This window comes from Oncorhynchus gorbuscha, linkage group LG04 (genome assembly GCF_021184085.1).
Source record: "Oncorhynchus gorbuscha isolate QuinsamMale2020 ecotype Even-year linkage group LG04, OgorEven_v1.0, whole genome shotgun sequence".
Classification (NCBI taxonomy): Eukaryota; Metazoa; Chordata; class Actinopteri; order Salmoniformes; family Salmonidae; genus Oncorhynchus; species Oncorhynchus gorbuscha.
Genome location: NC_060176.1, coordinates 69,458,600 through 69,484,862, shown reverse-complemented (window position 1 = coordinate 69,484,862; position 26,263 = coordinate 69,458,600). Strand labels below are relative to the sequence as shown.

Sequence of the window (26,263 nt, the reverse complement as noted above, 5' to 3'; positions counted from 1 at the left end):
GGTGTGTGTTGGTTGAGCTGCGGTGACCTGGCTGCTGCAAACTAGCATGTGGTGTGAGATGCTGTGCCAGTGGTTACAAATTACCCCACCTCATCTTGTCATATATAACACCAAATACCAGAACAAAACAGTTTCGTATCAAGTCATTTTTCCTATTGAGTGATTTTATATTTATTTTCAATGAAGCCTATCATCACAGATCCACTACAGAGTGAAATATAGCAGTTTCATTGACACATTATAGTTGAGGCCCTAATACATTTTAGCTAATGCTTTAATTCGCTAATTGGAATGCACACACCATCGACACACAAGTCCATAGGTGACACTTTACAATGTCACACTCAGAGCTGCATACCCTTACTTCCCTGGGAGCCTAATGGACCACCCTTGAGGACAGTTTAAATGATGACCCAATTAAGATGCGTGTCTCCTCCACATGTGGCAGTGATCCACTGTGACAGAGGGCTGTCGACTGGAGCCTTGGCAGGGTGACTGTCTGAAGCAGTGGTGCCGTCCCATGGATGATAGGTAGTCTGATTCTAAAGGCAGTCAGTCAAGTACACTGTGCATAGCCCAAGAGTCAGTGAACTTAACACACTTTTGGTGAGGTTAAATCAACCCATTGTGTGGTATCTTAATAAACACATTTGAAAACTCATGTAGGCTAGGCCCAATAGCCTACATTTTTACCAGTATTGCTGGTGATGAGTAAATACAATACCTGGCCTACTTCACTGGAGAATGTCTTGCTAAAATGTTATCATAGAAGGCCACTTCTGAGGTGACCTGGTATTTGCAGCATAGGTTCATCATCCCTGGAGACTGTCAGAAGCTGTAGTCTTTAATTCTCATGTTCATTTAGAGGTGCTTAACTTAGAACTTTGTAGAATGCCATGGAGAGGGAGAGCAACGCAACCAGCAGCAGACTCATTCACGCCAGCCCAGTGCCTGAGCTAAAACAAACAGGGTACCTCGAAACAAGCTGCTGATTCTGTTTCCACGAAGATTAGAGGATTTAGTCATAAACCCCCCCCCCCCCACCAGATAAGCAGTTGGTCATGAAAATGTCTCTTTGTGAAGTGCTAATTGAGCACCCACGCTTCCTAATTGCCTTTTTGAAAGTTGGCACTGGTGGAATTCCTAATTGCACGAGGATAAAGGTACATACCTATCCCTTTGCTGAGACGCAGCCGCTTATCTTTAGAGCCAAATACTACAGTTTTTTATAACAATACACACTTTAAAAAAAATTAACGTCTCAGTAATTACACAGATTTGCTGCGGGGTGATCCAAACAATTAGAATTAGCTTGGGTCTATGAGAACCTTATTAATGTAGCCTAATTTCCTTGGCCTAAGCTTTTGAAATTGCTGCAATGCTGAAAAGCCACAAGACACCAGTCTAAAACTAAATGCCCGGGATGGTGATTGACAGTCCTCTCGGTTGTAGTTACATTCTTATGTTTTTGTCTTATGTTTTTTGTCTTGCAAACTAAACGCATACATCAGTGCAATAATGGTAATGTTCATATTTGGTCAAACACTGCATTGATAAGGCATACAGTTTCCATGCATTTTCTGCATGTTATGCAATGTTCTGTCATGCCCCTCCATACCCACACTGGCCTGCCTTTTTATCTCCTGCATCCTGTTTTCAAGACTTCTGAGCTTCTCATTGTGGCCTCCACAGGATCTTCAGGCATTCTACAGTAGGATTTTATTTTTTATCCTTCCTTTTCAGAACAAACACATTTAGCTACTGAATATTTTACCTAGCTATGACTAATCAAACGTATGACTACACTGAAACACTTCCTCTGAGTTTGAGAGCGAGAGAACAATCCTCAGGGTGTTCTTCCCTCAGTAGCCCATTGTCAATTAAATCAGATGGGACATGATTACTAGTAATTGTAGGAGGAGCAAAGCCCTTGGAACTCTAATAGCCCGCTGATATAAATGGGTCAAAAGCTCTGGGTAGGTTTGTGTTATTCCAGCTAATCTGATTAGCAACCATTAGCACTGTGATGGATATGGGGCAACATTCAGACTGGGCTCTAAAGACTTCACCCTCCACCAGTGTCAATTAGTGACAATTATGGCAATGTATGTTGTGTGAATTAATGTGAGTAAAAAAACAAATGTCCCTTGCTGGAAATTAAAAGTTGATAGTTGACTATGGGCGGTGTGTTCAAGACTATACTGCTTGATATGATCCGGATGACTGTCTGATCACCCTCTCCATAGGCAATGTGAGCAAGACCTTTAAACAGGTCAACATTCACAAGGTTGCGGGGCCAGACAGATTACCAGGAAGTGTACTCTGAGCATGCGCGGACCAACTGACATTTTCAACCTCTCCCTGACCAAGTCTGTAATAACCAGATGTTTCAAACAGACCACCATAGTCCTTGTGCCCAATAAAGCAAAGATGACCTACCTAAATGACGACCACTCCGTAGCACTCATGTCGGTAACCATGAAGTGCTTTGAAAGGCTGGTCATGACTCACATAAACACCTTCATCCCGGAAACCCTAGACCCACTCCAATTCGCATACCGCCCCAACAGATCCAGAGATGACACAATTTCAATCACACTCCACACTGCCCTTTCCCACCTGGACAAAAGGAACACCTATATGAGAATGCTGTTCATTGACAGCTCAACGTTCAACACCATAGTGCCCACAAAGATCATCACGAAGCTAAGGACCCTGGGACTAAACACCTCCCTCTGCAACTGGATCCTGTACTACCTGATGGGCCACCCCCAGTTGGTAAGGGTAGGTAACACATCTGCCACACTGATCTTCAACACTGGGGCCCCTCAGGGGTGCGAGCTTAGTCCCCTCCTGTATTCCCTGTTCACCTCCTGTATTCCCTATTCACCCACGACTGCGTGGCCAAACACGACTCCAACACCATTAAGTTCGCTGATGACACATCAGTGGTAGGCCTGATCACCGACAATGATTAGGTAGCCTATAGGGAGGAGGCCACACTGCCAGGACAACAACCATAATTGTGCACTTTGTTCACAACCATGACATAAGCAAACAGCTCGCCCACATGACGCCATACACGCTGTCTGCCACCTGCCTGGTACAGTTGAAACTGGGATTAATCTGTGAAGAGCACCCTCTCCAGCGTGCCATCGGCTATCAAAGGTGAGCATTTGCCCTCTGAAGTCTGTTACGATGCCGAACTCCAGTCAGATCAAGACCCTGGTGAGGATAACGAGCACGCATATGAGCTTCCCTGATACTGTTTGACAGTTTATGCAGAAATTCTTTGGTTGTGCAAACCCAGTTTCATCAGGTGTCCGGATGACTGGCCTCAGACGATCCCGCAGGTCAAGAAGCCGCCTTCACCATTGTTTATGGTAGAGAAATGAACATTAAATCCCCTGGCAACAGCTCTGATGGACATTCCTGCAGGCCGCATGCTAATTGCACGATCCCTCAACTTGAGACATCTGTGGCATTGTTGTGTAACACAACTGAACACTTTAGTGGCCTTCTATAGTCCCCAGTACAAGGTCAACTTGTATAATGATCATGCTGTTTATTCAGCTCCTTGATATGCCACACCTGTCAGGTGGATGAATTCTTGGCAAAGGATAAATGCTCACCTAACAGGGATGTAAATACTTTGTGCACCAAATTTGAGAGAAACTTTTTGTGCATATGGAACATTTCTAAAATACTTTATTTCATCTTATGAAACATGGGACCAATGCTTTACATGTTGCGTTTTTCTAGTTCTGTTTTCGCTAGTTAGCATTTAACTAACCGAATCTGATGTTGCTATTAGTTTGTGCCAATTTTGTTAGCATTCTGGTAATTGAGGCCCGAGGGGCTTTTTTGGGGGCCTTTTTAGCGCCCCGTGTGTGCGATTACGGTATTACTGAGGACGGTATGACAATATGAAAATCTGGATATTGTCCAAGCCTAGTGTGCATAAAAATAAATCATGAAACGCATGCTGGTTACCTACATACGTTTCATACGTGTAGCTGTGTTGTCGGCCAATCAAAACAGCGATATAGTCAGAAGATCCCTGTGCAAGTGAAGTGGGAGATTTCTAATAAATACAAAATGGAATTTTAAATTGTAGTTAAGTTGGCTAAATGAGGAGTAGGCTGGAGTTGTTGTAGACATTGTCGACATTGGCTGGGGAGTGCAGCAAAATAGCCTTGCTACTTTAGCTAGCTAGCTGGTTAACTTAGCTGGCTACTGTAGCTTTACGATTTTATTTTTGTTTAACCTTTATTTAACTAGGAAAGTCAATGATTTGATGCAGTCAAGACGGGCACTCTACTTCCATGCCACACACCGGCCCCTACTCCTCTCTCGCCCCACCCCCCCCCACCCCTGTGCTGCACTTTGCTTGTTTCAGCAGATCGGCTCTCGAGTTACAGGAGCAATTCTCCATTGAAGTTTACCCACCCCCCCCAGTTTTTCTTCTTCTTTAAAACACATGTATTTCAATTATCTGAATATATCCCAAAAATATCACTAATTTCAAATGCCCATCCCTAGTGTGCGTCAAACAAGTCCGTGTGCTGTCACACTCTCGCTCTGACTGAGGGTAGCAAGCTGTGACATTCCACGAGTGAAGAAAAATAGAGCATTTTCACAGCTGCTCCCTTTTTCCCCACTGGAAAGTAAAAACAAAAAAAATTGGTTAGACAAGTTGAAGGGTCTGGTTAGTGCATAAATCCATGCAGTGTTTTGAAGCTGTGGTGTTTTGTACGTTTACCTTAATAATCCCGGGTTTTGTAACCAATACAGAATTTCAGGGTGAGTGTGTTTTGAACCATGCACACCGCTAGCTTCAGGTGTGGTTGTATGTAAGCCGTTCACATAAGCACCCAGAGGTCATGGGATTATGTGTGTTGTTGCCATGCAACCTCACTCGTGTGATACCACTCCTTACCCCCACTGCCCCACTTCTCATTAAACCTATAGGCTGCGTGCTCATGATGCGTGGCTTTATTTTAGGCTCCAGAGAGCGAGGGAAATGGAGAGAGATTCATCCTTTCTGCTTGGCTTGAAACAGCAGACTGACTCAGCCTCTTCATCCTGTAAGACAAACCTCTTCCCTCAGTGTTTAGACGATTAAGGAAACTGGACAACTGATCAGAATATTTTTTTTAAATCACTTCCAGCATATTATGTGAGGTCCATTCCAGTAGCAGTCTTCCTCCTTTGCTTGCTGCTTACTGACCCTAGAGTACGGAGATTACATTACCTGGGCGGCAGGTTCATAGCATGGCACAGATGGATTTAGAGTTGTGTTTGCATTGCTTTCCGCACCAGAGCACTCAGACCCTAGTCACTCCAACTCAATGTTTTCCTCGGCAGCAGAACAATCAGCATCAGTGGAGCGGGAACTCCTTGTGAGAGAGCGGGACAGACCAGGAGATGCAGCAGAGAGCGAACTCCGCGTAAGTGTGGCACCTAGCCATCCAGCCCTCCTTACTTTCCTAACAGGCTGGTAGGACAGGAGACTGAGGTGCATGATTATGCACAATCTCTTTGTTATTCATCTCTACCAGACAGAGTAGGGTTCTTGGAATTACCCATACCTTATTCCCCTAAATATAATTTGTAAGGCTTTGCTTTTTGTTTGGGTGAGTTAATGCTATGATTCTATATTTCATTGATCGATTGTTGGAGTCCCCATTAATTTGCTCCATTGATGTAGACAAATTGTGATCTATATAATGATGTAGCATATGTTCCCTCGGTTCTCCTCCTGTACTTACAACCTGATCCTCCTTTGAGTTTTTCTAGTCTTCATTCATATTATGACAAGCTACATTATCCCCATCTCATTTGAATATGGTTCCAAATATCACATTTTTGTTTTTTAGAAAATTGCACATGCAAAACTTTTACATTGGAATAAAGCAAACTCCTAACTCAAATTGATGACCACTAAAGAAAACAGTTGAAGTTTAATATAAATTGAAATAGGCAATGTTAGAGATTGGATGATAAACCAAATATTATTGACACTGACCATATTAATCACTTATCGCAGGCATTTTGCTCAGCTCTAGGCTATATGTTTGCTAGACCTTGTGTGTAGCAGTTAAGGAGGACAATCCCATTCGTGGGGGGAAAGCGTGATTGGCTCATTTCCCCTCATGACCGCTGGCAGCTCAGCTGAGGCGCATCGCTGATCTAAAGTGGTGCAGTTTCATTACTTGTTGACGCTGATAAGGAGTGACTTGACATCTTCTGAGATATTTTAGCATGGTGGCATCCATTGTGAGAGGAGGAAGGGGGAAAAACAGGAGAGGGAATGCACACGAGAACTAGAGCCAGAGAGAAATGGTAATTCCTCAATCGAACATTAACAAGCTGAGTCTGCCCTCTCAGCCCTAGAGATGTAGCCCTTGGAAATCGAGAGGTCTCGTCCCTGTCCCTCTCTTCTTCCTGCCCTCCACTCCATCTGTCCAGGGCTAACCAGAGGTCATGTCCTGAATGCTCAAACACAGATGCATTTCTGATTCATCAATTTGATTTGAGGAGCCTGGTGAAAGGGAAAAGACAGTACATGGTATATAGATAGGCTATTGGCTTGTTTCCCTTGGCACAATTTGAGGGTTAAAGCTGTGAAATACTTTCCCCAAAAAATAATTTTGAAACCTCTTCCTTCAAAGTGGCTATTTTGAACTACAAATAATATCATTGTGTAATATCTGTAGAGAAATCTCACATTGGTCCTGCCAAATAATGTTTTCAGTGAGTCGTCTAATGAAATCGGGTAGCCTAAATGCTAGTGTTTTTACATGGCCATATTTGATGTGAAAATATAAGCTAGGTCGGTCTACACCTAAAACATTTAGTCGGAGGTGAACCTTGATGTGCCTCACTAAAGCTGCATGTGACTAGACACCATCTCAGTAGCTCCGGAGGGAGGTAGTTTTTTAATGAAAAATTACAGTTCTCAGCCTGTAGCCTCCTGTGGCAGAAACCCTTCCACAGGTTGTCAGTCCAAATGGAACACTCTGAATGGTCTGAAAATTGCTATGGTGAACGTCAGCAAATCTAATGCAATAGTCTGTTTGCTCTATATAGATTTCAGAAATACTTTTGAGAGAATTGCAGGGTTTCAGCTTGTTCATATTGCCCTGAATACTCTTGCACATTGGTTTCATAGGTGAAAACTGTTATTATTCACTCAGCTAGTTGAGGGGGAAAAAACATTTTGTATTGGTTAATCCTCTCAGGATACACTGTAGCGTACTGGCTATGCGATACACACTGACTCAAACGGAGGATTTTAAATAATTTGCTTGCTATGTTTCCTTCCGAAACTGTCAAGACACGTCATTACAGCAGCCACTAACTGTCTGCCCGCACTATGCTGTGTGAAGCTCTCTGTGGGTTTCAGATAGGAGCCTACCATCTAGTCCTCAACACTAAATCTACCCAACTCTCTTTCTCATGAGCGGTGAGAATTTCTGACTTTTCATTAAATTAGTCTTGCTTTTTCACTTCGTGCCAGCTGCATATGTCACATGCTGGAAATGGAGGCCCTCTTCTATCATGTTGTTGAAGTGAAGGAGCCTCTGTTGCCTGCTGTCATGTGATGTAACTCCCTGTACCTGTGCTTCCTGTGAGAAAGAGGTGCCTAGACTCTGCGAGGAGAGTGCCTGCTTCCACTGTGTGGGTGGGTGGAGGTTTGTTTTGCTTTTTACCTAGCCTATTAGGTGAAGGACAGTCGTGTTTGCATGACCAGTCAGTTTTATTGTTGACAAGTTTAGTTTGTTCTTTTAGTGCACAGTATGTAGGATACAGAGCAGCCTTTTAGGCTTTTTTTTTAAGAGTAGTGCTTAAGGGTTAAACTAGTAGCTGCCAGTAGGAACAGCCAGAGCAGAGCTTCATTGTGCTGCTCTTGATTCATGCACTGACACAACGAGGCATTCCTCAGGCTGATAAAACCAGCGTGTCCTATCGCTGCTGTCATGGTTTATGTTCATACCCCATTCATCACAACACCCTGGCTAACCCCGGCCTCCCCCATAACGCTCTAACTTACACCTATATAAAAAATAAGCTTATACATTAGTGAGGACTGCATTGTCATAGGGTGTAACAACTTAATTTTGATAAAACATTGCTTAGTTTCCATGCTTTTGTTGCTTTGAAAAGAACTATTCAGTAGCTTGAGTAACTTCTAGCTGGTTACTGCACATAGGTCGGTGGAATATTTATAGACATTTTTAATTTTAAGTATGGCAAATGGAAAGTGTTTCTACGCGCTCATCTCTCAATGACTAAACTTACGCACACAAGCGGTTTCAGACGTGGTGGGAGTGGAACACTTATGCCTGGTGTTGCAATGAAAAATGACAAGCATCGGTCTAACACTATAAAAAGGAACACTGAAATTATTCAATAATAATCTAATATTTGCAATAGTTGCACTTTTAGAATGTATGCAAGAAAATTAGCCCAAAAAAACATTCACACCATGGCCCCTAGGCTAATCAGCCATCTCTTTCTACTCACACAGCCACCATCGTGACTATAACAGCTATACAGACAGTTCTGATCTAAGGCAATTCAATTCTCTCCAGTGCAGCTACAATGTAGTTTCGCAAACCTGGACGTCTGTCCAAGCCACAGCTGGCCAGTACAGCTCCGCTCAGGAAGAAAGACACACAGTCATGGGGAGTTTCACTGTAGGAACCCACCTGCCTTAGCATTAACACTCCACTCCCTGTGAATCTGCACAGCAGCACTGAGATTACTGTGGACCTTTTTTATAGAGCAATCCTTTGACCCTATCCTCACTGGAAGGTTTAATAAGGAAGTCAATCCATGCACAGCTCTCGTGCTCTGCTTCCTCCGAATGGAACCCCCGCTGTCTTCTGGCCTGTAAAATATGATGATGAGAGGATGCTCTGTGCACATATCTCATGGTGCAGGTAATGCATGTGTTGGCAAGCCGTGTGTTGTTCCCTTTACAGGCTGAGGGGTTAATAGTTGCTGGATAAATAAATAATGAAAGGAACAACTGTGACCAACAGTGGAGATGGAGAGGAAAAAAGCCTGGAGCTGCTGCGTCTTTAGTGGAATCACAACCCCGGTTGTGCTGATATTCTTTGACCCCGAGCTACAAAGCAGACCGTGTGCATAGGCAAACACCAAATGACTCACCCCTGGATCAGACTCTTTCCTCTGCTGTTATTGTGTTGTCGTTGTTTCAGATCGAGACGGGGAGGATATTTGCTCTATGCAAATGTTGGGTGAATAATATGGTTCTCTATATACTAGGAAAGATGCATTTGAAATGAGAATAATCATGAATCAATTTCAGCAGTTCTTTCAGAGTTTGAAATTTACAGTAGGCTTAGGCCTGCTTAGACACTTGATAAACCCATCTTTTCAATATATACACCTTTTTAGTTTAGGCAGATGTTGGAACGATGCTAAGTGAAGACCTGAACATCCAATTCAACAGCAATACTGTTGGTTCAGGCCAACATGCATCTTCCACCCCACTTTTTGTAGGCATTGTACTATAGTCAGTCTCCATGCTGACTGATGTATCCATGCCCCTATATACATGACGGGGTACCAGTACGAGTTAATTGAGGTAGATATGTACATATAGGTAGAGGTAAAGTGACTAGGCAACAGGATCGATAATAAACAGTAGCAGCAGAGTATGTGATGAGTCAAAGGAGTTAGTGCAAAAAGGGTCAATCCAGATATGTCAACTATTTAGCAGTCTCTCAATCATACTCTCACTTCTCACATCTGTCTTCCTCAGTCTCTCCATCAAACAAAACCTTTAGCCTGCCAGTCTCTTAACCCCCTCCCAGGAGCGCCACTGGCCTTTTCCCCCATCCACAGCACACCTACCCCCACACCAGACTTCATCGCTATCATAATTTTTTTTTTTTTTTTAATCGCATACCCCTGCTCCTCTAAACCAGATGGGAGCACTTAGTCTTGTTTGAAAATAACTGTGACAACCCATTCATCTCCCCCCTGTTCTGTGGTGTTAGCCCAAAATCTGGGCCAATGTGTAAATGTTTCACCCATCTGGCGGGAACGTTAAGTCTGTGACCTGTGAAACTTTAACCAGTGGTAGAAAAGCTTCTGTTTGACTAAAAAAGCAGCCTGCTTTTAATGGTGCGGCTGAAGCTTAAAAAGCTTTTGTCATTTACGCTCCGTTCCAATCTCCTCACGCCTGTTTTATTGCCTGCTCTATATAGGTAGACTAGAGGGTAAAATCTTGGTGCAGTTTCTTACTAGCTTAATATTTCAGAAGTTGTCAATGTAATGTTATTCTCACACTCGCTGTTGACTTGAGAATTGACCCTAGAGTCCTAGACACTCAACTCAGTGGTGTCTTTTAAACGCATAACATGAATAGTGGTGATCCCTCCTTGTTTTGGCTAGCATAGTTTGCTGGCATTTTAGTCTTATCTAGTTTTATGTAGACTAGACGAGCATTCTATCAAGTCCAAGAGTAAGGCCGTATACTACGATCTCTGCGAGACCAAGAACCCCAAAACAAAGCCTAGTCCCAAGTCAAGACTATAACATAACAGACCCAGCCGAGTACAGGGTTATTTTGAGCAGCAGGCTAGGCCTATTTGTTTGCCTTGAATCAGTCACAAAGAATCCCTGTGTGGTTGTTAGGGTTTTATGAATGAGGATTAGTAAAGAAATGGTCTAATTTATAAAACTCTTGATTCAGACCTTATTTTATTTTTAGGAGACTTTGATGAATGAGTGTTAACCACTGAAGGATTACTAATGATGGACCAATGAGTAAAATGTTCATTGAATATGTGACTCCATTGAGTATGTGTGGGAGCGGATGACTGTAACAAACTGAGAATGGTTTGAGATGTTGGGAACTGAAAGCGTTCATGTGACTGAATGGAATAGCCTAAGCTAATGATGGATGGGGTGAACAATGGAGTGGATGAATGTGGTAAGTCAATTTATGAATGACACTGCAGCACAGTTAATCATAAATTCAGTGATATTGTTTTACAAAGTGAACCAAATTTGAACTTGCACAGCTATTAGGAAGATTATTTTTGCATCACAGAAAAGTGTTCCACTTTTGTTTTTGAATAAAAAAGTGTTTGAATCACATTCTGGCTAATGTCACGCTGTGCAACAAGCCTACATAAAGACTTTGTGTGTTACCGTGTGTATGTCCCTCCCCGCTCGAGTTCTCTCAGGTGGTATGCTTCATAGAACACAGCCTTAGTGTTGACAATGTCTCCCAGAGAGAGAAAAAAAGTGTAATATTGCAAGCTGAATAGAGGGCAAAATGGTGTACATGTAGGCCTAGGTATCCAAGGTTGACGATGCCCGTCCCTCCCTCCCTCCCTTTGTTTTAGGTGGTACCATGGGAAGCTGGACCGGACCATTGCTGAGGAGCGGTTGCGGCAGGCCAAGACTTCTGGCAGCTACCTCATCAGGGAGAGTGACCGCCGTCCCGGCTCCTTTGTCCTGTCCTTCCTCAGCTTGACCAGCGTGGTCAACCATTTCAGGTAAGTCAAAGCATGCGCACGCACACACACACAAGAGTTAATTAATTCACAATGCATTAGTCATGACGCAGGTCAATCGCACAGACACAGAAGTCTCCATGACCTGTATATCGTGGGCTACAAACCTTTTTTTGTAGTCCCATGGTTCTTTAACTTTTTCAGCTCGAGACCCAAACAAGAAATGAACCACTATCCCTTGACCTATCCCTGTGGGTTACAGATACAGACACTATGAATACTGCACAAACCACTGAGTCTAAGTTTATAGCCTTAGCCACCATGTCTCTAACAGCCTGCATCACAGAACAGAAAGTGAGCCAATGCAGATGTTAGACATAACATTCAGGATCCCATTGCAGGCTCCTTTGGGGCAAGTGTGTGGGTGAAGGTGAGACTTGTCTTTGACAGAGGGGTGCATGGGTGGACGGCCCGGCAACCATGCTTCCAATTACCAGCAGGCAGGACATTACCTCCATCCCCTCATTACCTTTTGGGATTCAGGTAGCCTAGTGGTTAGAGCGTTTGGCCTGTAACCCGAAAGGGTGCTGGATTTAATTCCCAAGCTGACAAGGTAAAAATCTGTTCTGCCCCTGAACAAGGCAGTTAACCCGCTGTTCCCTGTTAGGCCGTCATTGTAAATAAGAATTTGTTCTTAACGGACTTGCCTAGTTAAATAAAGGTGTTTTAAAAAAACACCACCCTCTTATCTTAGTATTGTGTCTCCATCAGACATTAGCCCCTGACAACACTACCCACTCGGATCTACTGAAATGTGGAGAAGTAACGACCTTTTCACAGCACTCCTGGTGTGAAGTTTTCTGGGTGTCTCCAGTGCTTTGGATGGCTGTGAGAGTGATGTTAGTCAGAACATGCATGCAGCCATCCACAAATAGCAGTTCTGTCTGCCCTATCTTGGCTCTGTGTCCACAATACTGTGGGGTCCTTTTGTAGCTCATTTGGTAGAGCATAGCACTTGTAACGCCAGGGTAGTGGGTTAAATTTCCGGGACGACCCATACGTAAAATGTATGCAAGTCGCTTTGGATAAAAGCGTTTGCTAAATTGCATATTTATTAATACCTTCAGGGTGTGTGCACTGTACATTCAACTGTGTTCATTCCAGTTCGATATATCTGTCGATAAGGCCCGGCCTGCATTCATGACATCACCCGCCCCTGGACCAGATCAACACCAAGCATTTCAATAGACGACTGAATGGGGAAATGATGGCATCTCATTCACAGCATTTCTTTAGAGACATTGATAGCGTTGATGCTGGAAACCCTTGTGGAATGGTATTAGGAAGGCAAGGTTAAACAATAGCCTAACCATGGGAAGATGTCCTTGAATGGTGTCTAATCTACTGTACATTAGTCAGACAGAGATTTGCTCAACAGATGGGATGCGACTGAAGGATTATTCTAGGCTCCCCACTGTTAGCTGGCTCGCCAAGACTTTAATCATGCCATTGTCATCATTACTTGAGTAATTTCACACCCGACTATAATCAGTTGAGTCATGATAGTTTAATGCATCTGTTCTCCTTTTTGTTTCACAGATCCCAGGGCAACTGGAACTCATTTTAGCACTGTGCTGTTCTGCTCTTGTACTTTTTGATGGTTTGAGTAGAATTTGTGGAAAGTGTAGCACACTTATTTCTGCTGATTTTAATTGTTCAAACTGACAATTGAATTTAGGCCTTTATTTTCATACTTAATATTTTCTGCACACAGCACATTTTGCTTAGTGAATCAATTTGATATTGTGCTCTGTGTATCTGTGCATGTTTACAGGATAATCGCCATGTGTGGAGACTATTACATTGGCGGGCGCCGGTTCTCGTCCCTGTCGGACCTGATTGGTTATTACAGCTATGTGTCTTGCCTGCTGAAAGGTGAAAAGCTGCTATCACCCGTGGCTCCCCCAGAGGTAAGATTCCATTACACTCAAGAGTAGAAACTGAGGTAAGACTTTTTTCCCCCCCCTACATACCCAGTGTACAGTGCCTTCAAAGTGTTAACACCCCTTGACTTAACATTTAGTAGTTATAGGCTGGATTTAAAATGTATTAAATTTAGATTTTTGGGGGGGGTCACTGGCCTACACCACACCCAATAATGTCAAAGTAGAATTATGTTTTTAGAAATGTTTACGTAAATGTCTTGGGTCAATCAGTATTCAACCTCTTTGTTATGGCAAGCCTAAATAAGTTTAGGAGTAAACATTTGCATAACTTAAATAAGTTGACTCACTCTTAACATTTTATTTTTGACTACCTCATCTCTATACCCCACCCACGCGATTATCTGTAAGGCCCCCCAGTCGAGCAAGGAATTTCAAACACAGATCCAACCCTAATTATAATATAATTATTATATATTATTATTATTATATTATTATTATTATTATATATAAAGACCAGGGAGGTTTTTCAATGCCTTGCAAAAAAGGGCACCAATTGGTAACCTAACAGTTGTGGCTACTTCACGTGGTGTATTGTTTTCTATCATTTCTTGCCCTTTGTGCTGTTGTCTGTAACCAATAATGTGTGTACCATGTTTTGTGTTGCTACCATGTGGTGTTGCTACCATGCTGGGTTGTTGTCTTAGGTCTCTCTTTATGTAGTGTTGTCTCTCTTGTCGTGATGTGTTTTTGTCTTATTTTTTAATAATCCCAGCCCCTGTCCACGCAGGAGACCTTTTGGTAGGGCATCATTGTAAATAAGAATTTGTTCTTAACTCACTAGCCTAGTTAAAAGGTAAAGATCTGGTAAACATTTAAAAAGCAGACATTGAACATCCCTTTGAGCATGGTGAAGTTATTATTTACACTTTGGATGGGCTATCCATACACCCAGTCACTACAAAGATACAAGTGTCCTTCCTAACTCAGTTATGATACCGCTCAGGGATTTTACCATGAGGCCAATGGTGACTTTAAAACCGAGTTTAATGGCTGTGATAGAACTGAGGATGGATCAACCATATTGTAGTTACTCCACAATACTAACCTAATTGACAGTGAAAAGGAAGCCTGTACAGAATAAAAAGTATTCCAAAATATGCATCCTGTTTGCAACAAAGCACTAAAGTAATACTAAAAAAATAAATGCAAATAACATTTCACTCTAGTAGGCTAGAGACAGGAAAATAACCACATTTATGTGTGGAACCAATTTTATACAAATCTTTCCATACAAACATTTTCCTACCAAACTGGGCATGAACTATAAACAGTAGCTTACTGCTAACAAAGGAGCTGTAGAATAATATAGTAGTTCAGTATAATGCTTCTAGAAAGAAATGGCTAAATGCAAAAGGAAAATACAACATTTTAAAATATGGCCAGATTAGACATTGTGCATGTTTTGACAAGTGGGCAGAAATCCACAGTCATAGTGAGAGAGGAAAAAATCTTATTTTAATAAAAAATGTTTTCAGGCTGTAACACAACAAAATGTGGAACAAGGCAAGTGGTATGAATACTTTCTGAAGACACTGTATCTGGGAGATATCTGTCCCAACTTCCCCTACACCCCAGGCCATATTTCATAACCATCTCGAGAGAGCGAGAAGCCAGGAAAATACTAATGAGAGGGGAGGGTTTGAAGATTTTATTGGAAGCATTGGTTAATAGTGCAGTTTTTTAATAGTGTGCTTGTGTCTGTCTGTGCTTGTGTGTAGCCTGTAGAGGACAGGAGGCGAGTGAGAGCCATTCTTCCATACACCAAAGTGCCAGAGACCGATGAGATCAGGTAAAACCTACAAAGACACATTTTATGGAATGTGAGTGCCTTGTTGGAGAGGACTGACAAGCACATCATCCAAATAATACAAAAACAGACCTCTCCCTGTCATTTAGCAAGACCCAGCACACTAACAGGTGAGTCTGGCTATTCTTTGTCAGATCATGAGAAACGTCTTTCTGAATCCAAGCCTTAACACAGAGATACTGCTAGCTCAGTCTTTGCATGGTTCTATCCAGTCAGCTATCTTTCTTTACAGTGGTGTGTAGCTTAAAGGAGACACCTTGTGGTGAATTGGTGCTACTACACCCAAACACTGCTGCAGGGACTTGCTTCCATTTAGCCATGCGCATTAGTGAGGTCAGGCACTGATATTGTGCGATTAGACCTGGCTCGCAGTCAGCATTCCAATTCATCCCTAAGGTGTTCGATGGGGTTGAGGTCAGGGCTCTGTGTAGGCCAGTCAAGTTTTTCCACCGATCTTGACAAACCACTTCTGTGTGGACCTTACTTTGTGCACGGGGGGCATAGTCATGCTAAAGCAGGAAAGAGCCTGCCCTAAACTGTTGCCACAAAGTTGGAAGCACAGAAATGTCTAGAATGTCATTGTATGCTGTTGCTTTAAGATTTCCCTTCACTAGAACAAAGAGACTTAGCCCGACCCATGAGAAATAGCCACCAAACTTTATAGTTGCCACCATGCATTTGGGCAGGTAGTTCTCCTGGCATTCGCCAAACTCAGATTTGTCTGTCTACCAGATGGTGGAGCGTGATTCATGCTCGGCCATGGGAACCCATTTCATGAAGCTCTTGACGAACAGTTCTTGTGCTGACGTTGCTTGCAGATGCTTCAGCACTCGCTCTGTGAGCTTGCGTGGCCTACCACTTTGCGGCTGAGCCGTTGTTGCTCCTAGATGTTTCCATTTCACAATAACAGCACCTACAGTTGACCAAGGAAGCTCTAGCAGGGCAGAAATTTGACAAACTGACTTGTTGGAAAGGTGGGATCTAATGACTGTGCCACGTTGAATGTCTGAGTTCTTCAGTCATTCTACAGCCAATGTTTGTCTATGGAGATTGCATGGATGTGTGCTCCATTTCTATACACCTGACAGGTGTGACTGAAATGGCCGAATACACTCATTTAAAGGGGTGTCCACATACTAGTTCAGTCGGCGATTAGCTGTAAAGCCTCAAGGAACCCCCACAGCCTTTAGATCTCTTAATTAACTAAATAGACAATCATTATTGAGGAAAACAGTGTTATTTTTTGTGGAAAAGGAGACAAGTGTAAGTACATGTGTAGCAAAACATTGACCTGTTCCTCCCCTCCTGTCCGTCAGCTTCCTGAAAGGGGACATGTTTATCGTTCACAATGAACTGGATGACGGCTGGATGTGGGTGACCAACGTGAGGACAGAGGAGCAGGGCCTCATTGTAGAGGATCTAGTGGAGGAGGTGGTGAGTTAAAAGCTTAAGTTCAGCCCTAACCAGACACCATTCATTGTGCCCCAAACGGTACACTATGTTGTGCACTACTAAAGTAAATATGGTACCATTTGGGAAACTGTTGTGGTTTGCCGTTTGAAAACGCCTTCAACCTTTTTTTTTTTTTAAACGTTAAATTTTTTAAAATTAACCCAGGTGGCTATGGTAGCCATTTTATAAATTATTTTCTGTCTTTTAAATTTGTCATAACTGCTCCACTGATTGGTTGAACTGACATTGTTCTTGTTTTCAGGGAAGGGAGGAGGACCCACATGAGGGCAAAGTGTAAGTTTATTTTTATTCTCCTAGGTGGCCATACTATCCAACCCCCCCCCCCCCCACACACACACACACACACACGCGCACACACATGCGCACACACAGAGAACATCAACTCAATAGGAGAGCTTCATTTGTTAAAATGGCTCATAGGCTATCTAAAAATATCATTGGAAGTTCATTATATCCCCACCTTCTGGCTGCCTCTGCACGCAACCCATGGTTACAATATCTTCTATCCAACACATGTTTTCCTGTTGTGAAGGGGAGTGTGGTGTATACGAGAGGTCGACCGATTTTAATCGGAATTGCCGATTTTAAGTTGGGGCCGATTTCAAGTTTTCATAACAATTGGAAATCTGTATTTTTGGGCACCGATTTGGCCGTTTTTTTTTATTATTTTTTATGTTTTATTTATTTAACTAGCTAAGTCAGTTAAGAACACATTCTTATTTTCAATGACTGCCTGGGAATGGTGGGTTAACTGCCTCGTTCAGGGGCAGAATGACAGATTTTCACCCTGTTAGCTCGGGGGATCCAATCTGGCAACCTTACAGTTAACTAGTCCAACGCTATAACGACCTGCCTCTCTCTCGTTGCACTCCACAAGAAGACTGCCTGTTACGCTAATGCAGTAAGCCAGGGTAAGTTGCTAGCTAGCATTAAACTTATCTTATAAAATCAATCAATCATAATCACTAGTTAACTGCACATGGTTGATGATGGTAATAGATATTATCTTGCGTGTCCTGCGTTGCATATAATCTGACTGGGCATAGAAGCATCTAAGTATCTAACTGAGCGGTGGTAGGCAGAAGCAGGCATGTAAACATTCATTCAAACAGCACTTTCTTTGTGTTTTGCCAGCAGCTCTTTGTTGTGTGTCAAGCATTGCACTGTTTATGACTTCAAGCCTATCAACTCCCGAGATAAGGCTGGTGTAACCGAAGTGAAATGGCTAGCTAGTTAGCGCATGGTACAAATGGTATAGAGGGAAATAGTCCTATAATAATTACGACCTAAAACTTCTTACTTGGGAATATTGAAGACTCATTTTAAAAGGAACCACCAGCTTTCATATGTTCTCATGCTCTGAGCAAGGAACTTAAACGTTAGCTTTCTTACATGGCACATATTGCACTTTTACTTTCTTCTCCAACACTTTGTTTTTGCATTATTTAAACCAAATTGAACACGTTTCATTATTTATTTGAGGCTAAATTGATTTTATTGATGTACTATATGAAGTTAAAATAAGTGTTCATTCAGTATTGTTGTAATTGTCATTATTGCAAATAAAATATAAAAAAATCGGCCGATTTTAATTCGGTATCGGCTTTTTTGGTCCTCCAATAATCGGTATCAGCGTTGAAAAATCATAATCGGTCGACCTCTAGTGTATACAGCATACGTCGTTAGTGACATTGAGATAGTCCATGTTTGCATCCATGCGGCTCAGTGAAGTCTGATGTAGTTTGTGACTCTGATACAAACACAATCCGGCTGTATATCTAGGTGTGTTTATTTTGTTTGCCAGCCTCCCGAAGACTGACTGTAGAATGTGAAAAATACATTTCACAAATCAAGCATCAATTGTATGTATTTTTTCAGTTAATTAATTCAGACTAAGTTTGCTATCTGATGTCACAATTGACCAAGTCCAACAGGATCTATCAAGTTGTGATTCATCATCCTAGACTGATCCGACCCTTCTGAAACCCCTCACTGCCCCTTTTTAACCCAGCACATATTGATCTGTCGGTTTTCTTTCCCTCTACACTCTCCAATGGTCCATCCTGTCTTTAGCTGGTATCACGGCAAGATCAGCAAACAGGAGGCCTATAACCTTCTGATGACAGGTACCACTACACTTTACATATTACATGATCCTCCCTATAACCTTCTGATGACAGGTACCACTACACTTTACATATTACATGATCCTCACTATAACCTTCTGATGATGGGTATACTCTCTCTGCACAGTGGGGGTTACATTCCCATTTCTATGTGCGCTTGTTATCAACAAAATGTTCTGTTGCCGAAATATATGTTCCGATAATGTATTGGTAGTAAAACATCAATACTAAACACGTTAATGCCAACAATATCAGTGAGTTTCTCTCGCTCTCTTTCATTTAGTTGGTCAAGTGTGCAGCTTCCTGGTCCGGCCGTCAGACAACACACCCGGGGATTACTCACTGTTTTTTCGCACTAATGAGAACATCCAAAGGTTTAAGATATGCCCCACCCCCAACAATCAGTACATGATGGGGGGGAGGTACTACAACAGGTATGTGTGACGGGGGCTCATACTGTCTCCCAGTGCAGTAACCATCAACCATGAGGCAGGCATTCAATAGAATAGAAAATAACTATAATTGTATAAAGAGGTTGTGATATCCAAGTTTACAGTCCCACATAGAAATGTAGCTTATACAGAAAGTACTAAATACTATTAAGTCTGAAGTGTTATGATGGTCACTGCTGGTCAGTAGAAATAACTGCTGTGCTCAGTCTCTTCTCTTTCTATCTCTCTCTCTTTGACAGTGTTGATGACGTTGTGGACCATTATAAGAAGGAGCAGATTGTAGAGGGCTACAACCTGAAAGATGCTGTTTCGGTGCAGGTAAGGCTGAGTTCAGTGACCTCCATAGTTGTGCGACCCCTAATCATATCACTTTGAGAAGGCTATAGATTTACATGTATTTAATTTAATTGTGTTGTTTTATTGACATTCATGTTTGTATTTCAGCACCAGGAACAAGTGCTCTCAGAGTTGGTGGACGGCAAGGAGATCTATAACACTATCAGACGGAAAACGAAAGATGCGTTCTACAAAAACATTGTCAAGAAAGGCTACCTCCTATTCAACAAAGGTACAGTTGAAGTCGGAAGTTTACATTCTTAGCTTGTAGTCACTAACTCGTTTTTCAACCACTCCACAAATTTCTTAACAAACTATAGTTTTGCAAGTCGGTTAGGACATCTACTTTGTGCATGACACAAGTAATTTACAGATTATTATACTTATAATTCACTGCATCACAATTCCAGTGGGTCAGAAGTTCACATGCACTAAGTCAAATCAAAGTTTATTTGTCACGAATACCGAATACAACATTGAAATGCTTACTTACAGGCTCTAACCAATAGTGCAAAGAAGGTATTAGGTGAACAATGGGTAAGTAAAGAAATAAAACAACAGTAAAAAGAGAGGCTATATACAGTAGCAAAGTACATACAGACACCGGTTTGTATGGCTGATTTGAATATGTACATGTAGAAATGGTTAAAGTGACTATGCATATGTGATGAACAGAGAGTAGCAGTAGTGTAAAAGAGGGGGTGGCGGGACACAATGCAGATAGCCCGGTTAGCCAATGTGCGGGAGCACTGGTTGGTCTGCCAAATTGAGGTAGTATGTACATGAATGTATAGTTAAAGTGACTATGCATAGATGATAAACAGAGTAGCACCAGCGTAAAGAGGGGTTTGGGGGGCACACATTGCAAATAGTCCAGGTAGCCATTTGATTACCTGTTCAGGAGTCTTATGGCTTCGGGGTAAAAACTGTTGAGAAGCCTTTTTGTCCTAGACTTGGCACCCTGGTACTGCTTGCCATGCGGTAGTAGAGAGAACAATTTATGGCTGGGGTCTTTGACCATTTTTAGGGCCTACCTCTGACACTGCCTGGTGTAGAGGTCCTGGATGGCAGGCAGCTTAGCCCCAGTGATGTACTGGGCCGTACGCACTACCCTCTGTCGTGCCTTGCGGATGGAGGCCGAGCAATTGCCGTACCAGGCATTGATGCAAGCAATCAAGATGCTGTGCCTTTAAACAGCTTGGAAAATTCCAGAAAATTATGTCATGGCTTTAGAAGCTTCTGATAGGCTAATTGACGTCAATATACCTGTGGATGTATTTCAAGGCCTACCTTCAAACTCAGTGCCTATTTGCTTGACATCATGGGAATATCTAAAGAAATCAGCCAAGACCTCAGGAAAAACAATTGTAGACCCCCAAGTCTGGTTCATCCTTGGGGGCAATTTCCAAACACCTGAAGATGACTGCGTACTATTGTTTAAACACCATGGGACCACGCAGCCGTCATACCGCTCAGGAAGGAGAGGCGTTTTGTCTCCCAGAGATAAATGTACTTTGGTATGGAAAGTGCAAATCAATCCCAGAACAACAGCAAAGGACCTTGTGAAGATGCTGGAGGAAACAGATACAAATATATCTATATCCACAGTAAAACGAGTCCTGTATCGACATAACCTGAAAGGCCGCTCAGCAAGGAAGAAGCCACTGCTCCAAAACTGCCATAAAAGCCGGACTACGGTTTGCAACTGCACATGGGGACAAAGATCGTACTTTTTGGAGAAATGTCCTCTGGTCGGATGAAACAAAAATAGAACTGTTTGGCCATAATGACCATTGTTATGTTTGGAGGAAAAAGGGGGGTGACTTGCAAGCCAAAGAACACCATCCCAACCGTAAAGCACAGGGGTGGCAGCATCATGTTGTGGGGGTGTTTTAATGCTGGAGGGACCGGTGCACTTCACAAAATAGATGGCGTCATGAGGAAGAAAAATTATGTGGATATTATTGAAGCAACATCTCAAGACATCAGTCAGGAAGTTAAAGCTTGGTTGCAAATGGGTCTTCCAAATGGACAATGACCCCAAGCATACTTCTAGAGTTGTGGCAAAATGGCTTAAGGACAACAAAGGCAAGGTATCGAAGTAGCCATTGCAAAGCCCTGACCTCAATCCTATAGAAAATTTGTGGGCAGAACTGAAAAAGCGTGTGAGCAAGGAAGCATACGAACCTGACAGTTACGTCAGGAGGACTGGGCCAAAATTCACCCAACTTATTGTGGGAAGCTTGTGGAAGGCTACCTGAAGTGTTTGACCCAAGTTAAACAATGTAAAGGCAATGCTACCAAATACTAATTGAGTGCATGTAAACTTCTGACCCACTGAGAATGTGATGAAAGAAATAAAAGCTGAAATAAATCTCTACTATTATTCTGACATTTCACATTCTTAAAATGAAGTGGTGATCCTAAGACGGGGCATTTTTACTAGGATTAAATGTCAAATTGTGAAACTGAGTTTAAATGTGCTTGTCTAAGTTGTATGTAAACTTCTGAATCTTCAACTGTAATTAGCCTTGTAATAGCCTTTGCTTGCAAACCGGAACGGGTCATAGGACAGGAGCCTGTTTCTAAAACGTGAGGCATCTTGATGTACAAGTATACCCCATGGACAAGACTCTAGTCTATCCTTTAGTCTAGCTTTACCCCCAATTTTAATTTTACTAGGCAAGTCGGTTAAGAACAAATTCTTATTTTCAATGACTGCCTAGGAACAGTGGGTTAACTGCCTGTTCAGGGGCAGAACGACAGATTTTGTACCTTGTCAGCTCGGGGATTTGAACTTGCAACCTTTCGGGTACTATGCTGAGTGCCAAGTAGAGAATCATCAGGTCCCGTTTTTTTGGTATGACTCTGCTTACAACCTTTCAATCTCAGGGCAGACACTAACCGCAAGGCCACTGAGTTGGTAACAAAGGTACCAATATGTTTTTACTCTTGATTTTTCTACAGAGAATGGAACCTCAAATGTCTGCAAATGTAATCTAGACCGTAGCCTGTTTCCATTACTCTTACTCCTCCCTGAAGTGGTCACTGGTATACCACCCCCCCCATATTTAAAAGGAAAGGACTAGTGTGTTAAATATGGTGTAAACTCCTCCATAAACTTGAGGAAGTGCAGGCAGATGAGAGAGAATTTGGAAATTGCCTTGACGTCTTCTCCTATCCTCCCTAACCCTCTCACCATCTCCAGGCAAAGGTAAGCGGTGGAAGAACCTCTACTTCATCCTGGAGGGGAACGACGCCCAGCTCATCTACTTTGAGAGTGAGAAGAGAGCCACCAAACCCAAAGGTCTGATTGACCTGAGTGTGTGTTCCGTGTACGGTGTGCACGACAGTCTGTTTGGCAGGTGAGACGCACGTTGATCTGAGTGGACATTGACAGGAACGTATCACTGCAAAATAACAATAGCTACTTTACAGAGGGAAAATGTACTTACTACAACTGATATGTGGTTGTCCCAGCTAGCTCTCTTAAGATGAATGCATTAATTGTAATTCACTCTGGATAAGAGCAAAATGTCAAATGTGTTTTGTTGTTGTTGTGCTGAGTTTTGTACTTAGTTCTCCGCAGTCTGAATTTGATCAATTGGATACATTCGATTGGGCACGTACTTGTTCAGTAATGCCTGGCTTTCCTGTTTGCAGACCAAACTGTTTCCAAGTTGTGGTCCAGCACTTTAGTGAGGAACAGTACATATTCTACTTCGCTGGCGAGACTCCTGAACAGGCACAGGTTTGTACCGATCCCTCTTTGTTTGTCTGTCTGGATGTTCTGTCCCAATCACACCTTTCTTTAGTATTACAGTGTTCTTTCCTCTCTGTAGGACTGGATGAAATGTCTGCACACGTTCTGCAGTAACCTTAGGAAACCCACCCAGCCCACTCCCAACAAGAGGCTCCGACAGGTACAAACACTGGCAATTCCAGTCAAATGCTGTTTGCATTGTGCATTTCAGAAAATGCATTTGCCACATGTATGCATAGTATATCAATTTCATAACACATTTGTTTGATTTGGCAATACAGGTATTGAATCTTGAAATGCAAGTTGGGCCTCAACTTCCCAAAGAACAAACCCTATGCATCAATCATCTTTTTTTTTTTTTAGATTGTTTACCAATATGTTCATTTGATATTATGCCATTATCCAAAGTGGCTTGTATGTGACCCAATGCGAGATTCAAACCCGCTACTGTGGTGTTCCATGCACCTTTCTCCAGCCAGCTGAGGCATCAGAAACCCTGACTGTGTGTGTCCCATCAGGTGAGCAGCCTAGTCCTGTATGTGGAGGAGGCCCACAAGCTGCCTGTGAAGCACTTCACCAACCCCTACTGCAACATCTACCTGAACAATGTGCAGGTGGCCAAGACCCACCCCCGAGAGGGTCAGAACCCCGTCTTCACAGAAGAGTTCATCTTTGAGTCAGTCCCAATTACAACTCCATTCAATGGCAATTTAGTGTGAAATGGACATTTGTATTTGGCTTCCATATACTTTAACTTATACCATAACTTCTCACTGCACTTAGTAATATGTCCATAATATTGCATTGATACAATGATTAGCTATCATGTTTGGGTTCCTTACATTGACCGACATTTTTTGTATTCCCCTCAGTGACTTGTCGAGTGAAATCAACAGGTTTGAAATCAGCCTGAGCAATAAGACAAAGAAGAGCAAAGAAAGTGACATCTGTGAGTCACCGTTCTACTTGGACTAGCCATCTCAAACCCTCTCCTTTTATAATCCCATTCCGTATCGATATGAGAAATGACTTGCGGCAGTGTGTTAGTGCCCCTGTGTTCCACTCAATCTTCATCTCTCTCTCCCTCTGCCTCAGTGTTCATGCGTTGCCAGCTGAGCCGCCTACAGAAGGGCCAGATGATAGACGAGTGGTTCCCTCTGAGCTCCCACGTGCCTCTGAAGGGCATCGAGCCGGGCTCTCTGAGGGTCCGAGCCCGCTACTCCATGGAGAAAATCATGCCTGAGGAGGAGTACAGTGAGTTCAAAGAGGTCAGACATACCCTACTAATGAAGATGATTCATGATTTCATCAATGTAGGATTAAGTCAAATCAAAGTTTATTGGTTGTGTACACAGTTTTGCAGATGTTATCGCAGGTGAAACATAAGGCTCGTTTCCAGCACACACTCAGTGAGACATCCAAAACAAGGATTTGCAGTTACCTGGTTACACAACCCTGCTGCCTTATCTACATAGACTTGGAATCACTGGCCACTTTGATAATGGAACACTAGTCCCTATAATAATGTTTACATACTGCTTTACTCATCTCATATGTACTGTATTCTATTCTACTTTGTTAGTCAATGCCACTCTATTGCTCAAGCTAATATTTATATATTTCTTAATTCAATTTTCTTTCTTAGGCTTGTGTTTTTTGAATTTTTAGATACTACTGCACTGTTGGAGTTAGAAACACCAGCATTTCACTACACCTGAAATAACATCTGCTAAATATGTGTATGTGACCAATACAATTTGATTTAATACACATACTCAGTGTGACATCCAAAACAAGGATCAGCAGTTGGTTACATAGTGTATTGTGATGTGCAGAGTACGTGTCCTGGGAAAGATAAGTGGAAAATGATTGCCCACTTGTTTTTACATCGTGCGACTGACCCTAGTTTGTCCTTCGGTCTGTCTGTCCGTGTCCCTTAGCTGATCCTGCTGAAGGAGTTCCATGTGATCTATGCTCTGGCCCATGTGTGTGGGCAGGACCGCACCCTGCTGGCCAGCATCCTGCTGCGCATCTTCAGACACGAGAAGACAGAGGCCCCCTTACTCAGGACACTCAATGACCGAGAGATCAACATGGAGGGTATTGAGATGAATATTGTTCTAGCGACATCATTCTATTTTAGTGACATAGCATTTCCCTTTGGCTGGGTCTTTATCATCCTGAAGTATCTCCATTTGTAGATGCTTGGAGGCAGATTGTGTTAGTATGATTTCAACATGAAAGTTATGACAGACACTCACACCGTTGGCTGACGAGAAGTCCGCTCTCTCTGACGTTTCCCAGACGAGGCAACAACCCTGTTCCGAGCGACCACTCTGGCAAGCACGCTGATGGAGCAGTACATGAAGGCCACGGCCACACCCTTCGTCCACCACGCCCTCAAAGATACAATCCTCAAGATCATGGAGAGCAAGCAGTCCTGCGAGGTAAACACACACTTTCTATTTATGCAGAAAGGCTTTTCATACTTAGAGGTAGCCTTGTTTTTGTTTAGCCCAAGCTCCACTACTGTATCTGTTTTGGCTTGTCAAATAGTTTGGGCAACATCTGTAAAGTTACGTTAGTCACAACTCTTTCAGCTGAGAAGCGTGTGGGCTCCAACCCAGCTATTTATTCATGTTATCTCCTGAGTGGAATGGAGCACTCTGCATTTGTAACATCATATTAGTACTTTGGCTACCCAGAAGACAAAACAGTAACTCATGACACAGATTCAAGTTTGGTTCCTGCTTGGCATTCCCCAGTTTCTGTTGTGATCCCGCAGGACTCTGAATCTCT

General features: G+C 42.6%; 1 protein-coding gene across 1 annotated transcript in view; it reads left to right on the top strand.

The window, feature by feature from the left end:
• LOC124034590 (ras GTPase-activating protein 1-like) overlaps nt 1–26,263 on the top strand; it is a 40,509-nt gene that overhangs the window by 5,625 nt on the left and 8,621 nt on the right. The window contains exons 2-18 of the mRNA XM_046347989.1: nt 11,391–11,543; nt 13,336–13,471; nt 15,226–15,296; nt 16,631–16,748; nt 17,029–17,060; nt 18,861–18,913; nt 19,197–19,347; nt 19,605–19,683; nt 19,810–19,933; nt 22,910–23,066; nt 23,365–23,452; nt 23,544–23,624; nt 23,983–24,140; nt 24,337–24,413; nt 24,560–24,732; nt 25,405–25,564; nt 25,769–25,911. Coding sequence (XP_046203945.1) covers nt 11,391–11,543; nt 13,336–13,471; nt 15,226–15,296; nt 16,631–16,748; nt 17,029–17,060; nt 18,861–18,913; nt 19,197–19,347; nt 19,605–19,683; nt 19,810–19,933; nt 22,910–23,066; nt 23,365–23,452; nt 23,544–23,624; nt 23,983–24,140; nt 24,337–24,413; nt 24,560–24,732; nt 25,405–25,564; nt 25,769–25,911 — 1,954 coding nt within the window. The remainder of the gene's footprint in view (nt 1–11,390; nt 11,544–13,335; nt 13,472–15,225; nt 15,297–16,630; nt 16,749–17,028; nt 17,061–18,860; nt 18,914–19,196; nt 19,348–19,604; nt 19,684–19,809; nt 19,934–22,909; nt 23,067–23,364; nt 23,453–23,543; nt 23,625–23,982; nt 24,141–24,336; nt 24,414–24,559; nt 24,733–25,404; nt 25,565–25,768; nt 25,912–26,263) is intronic.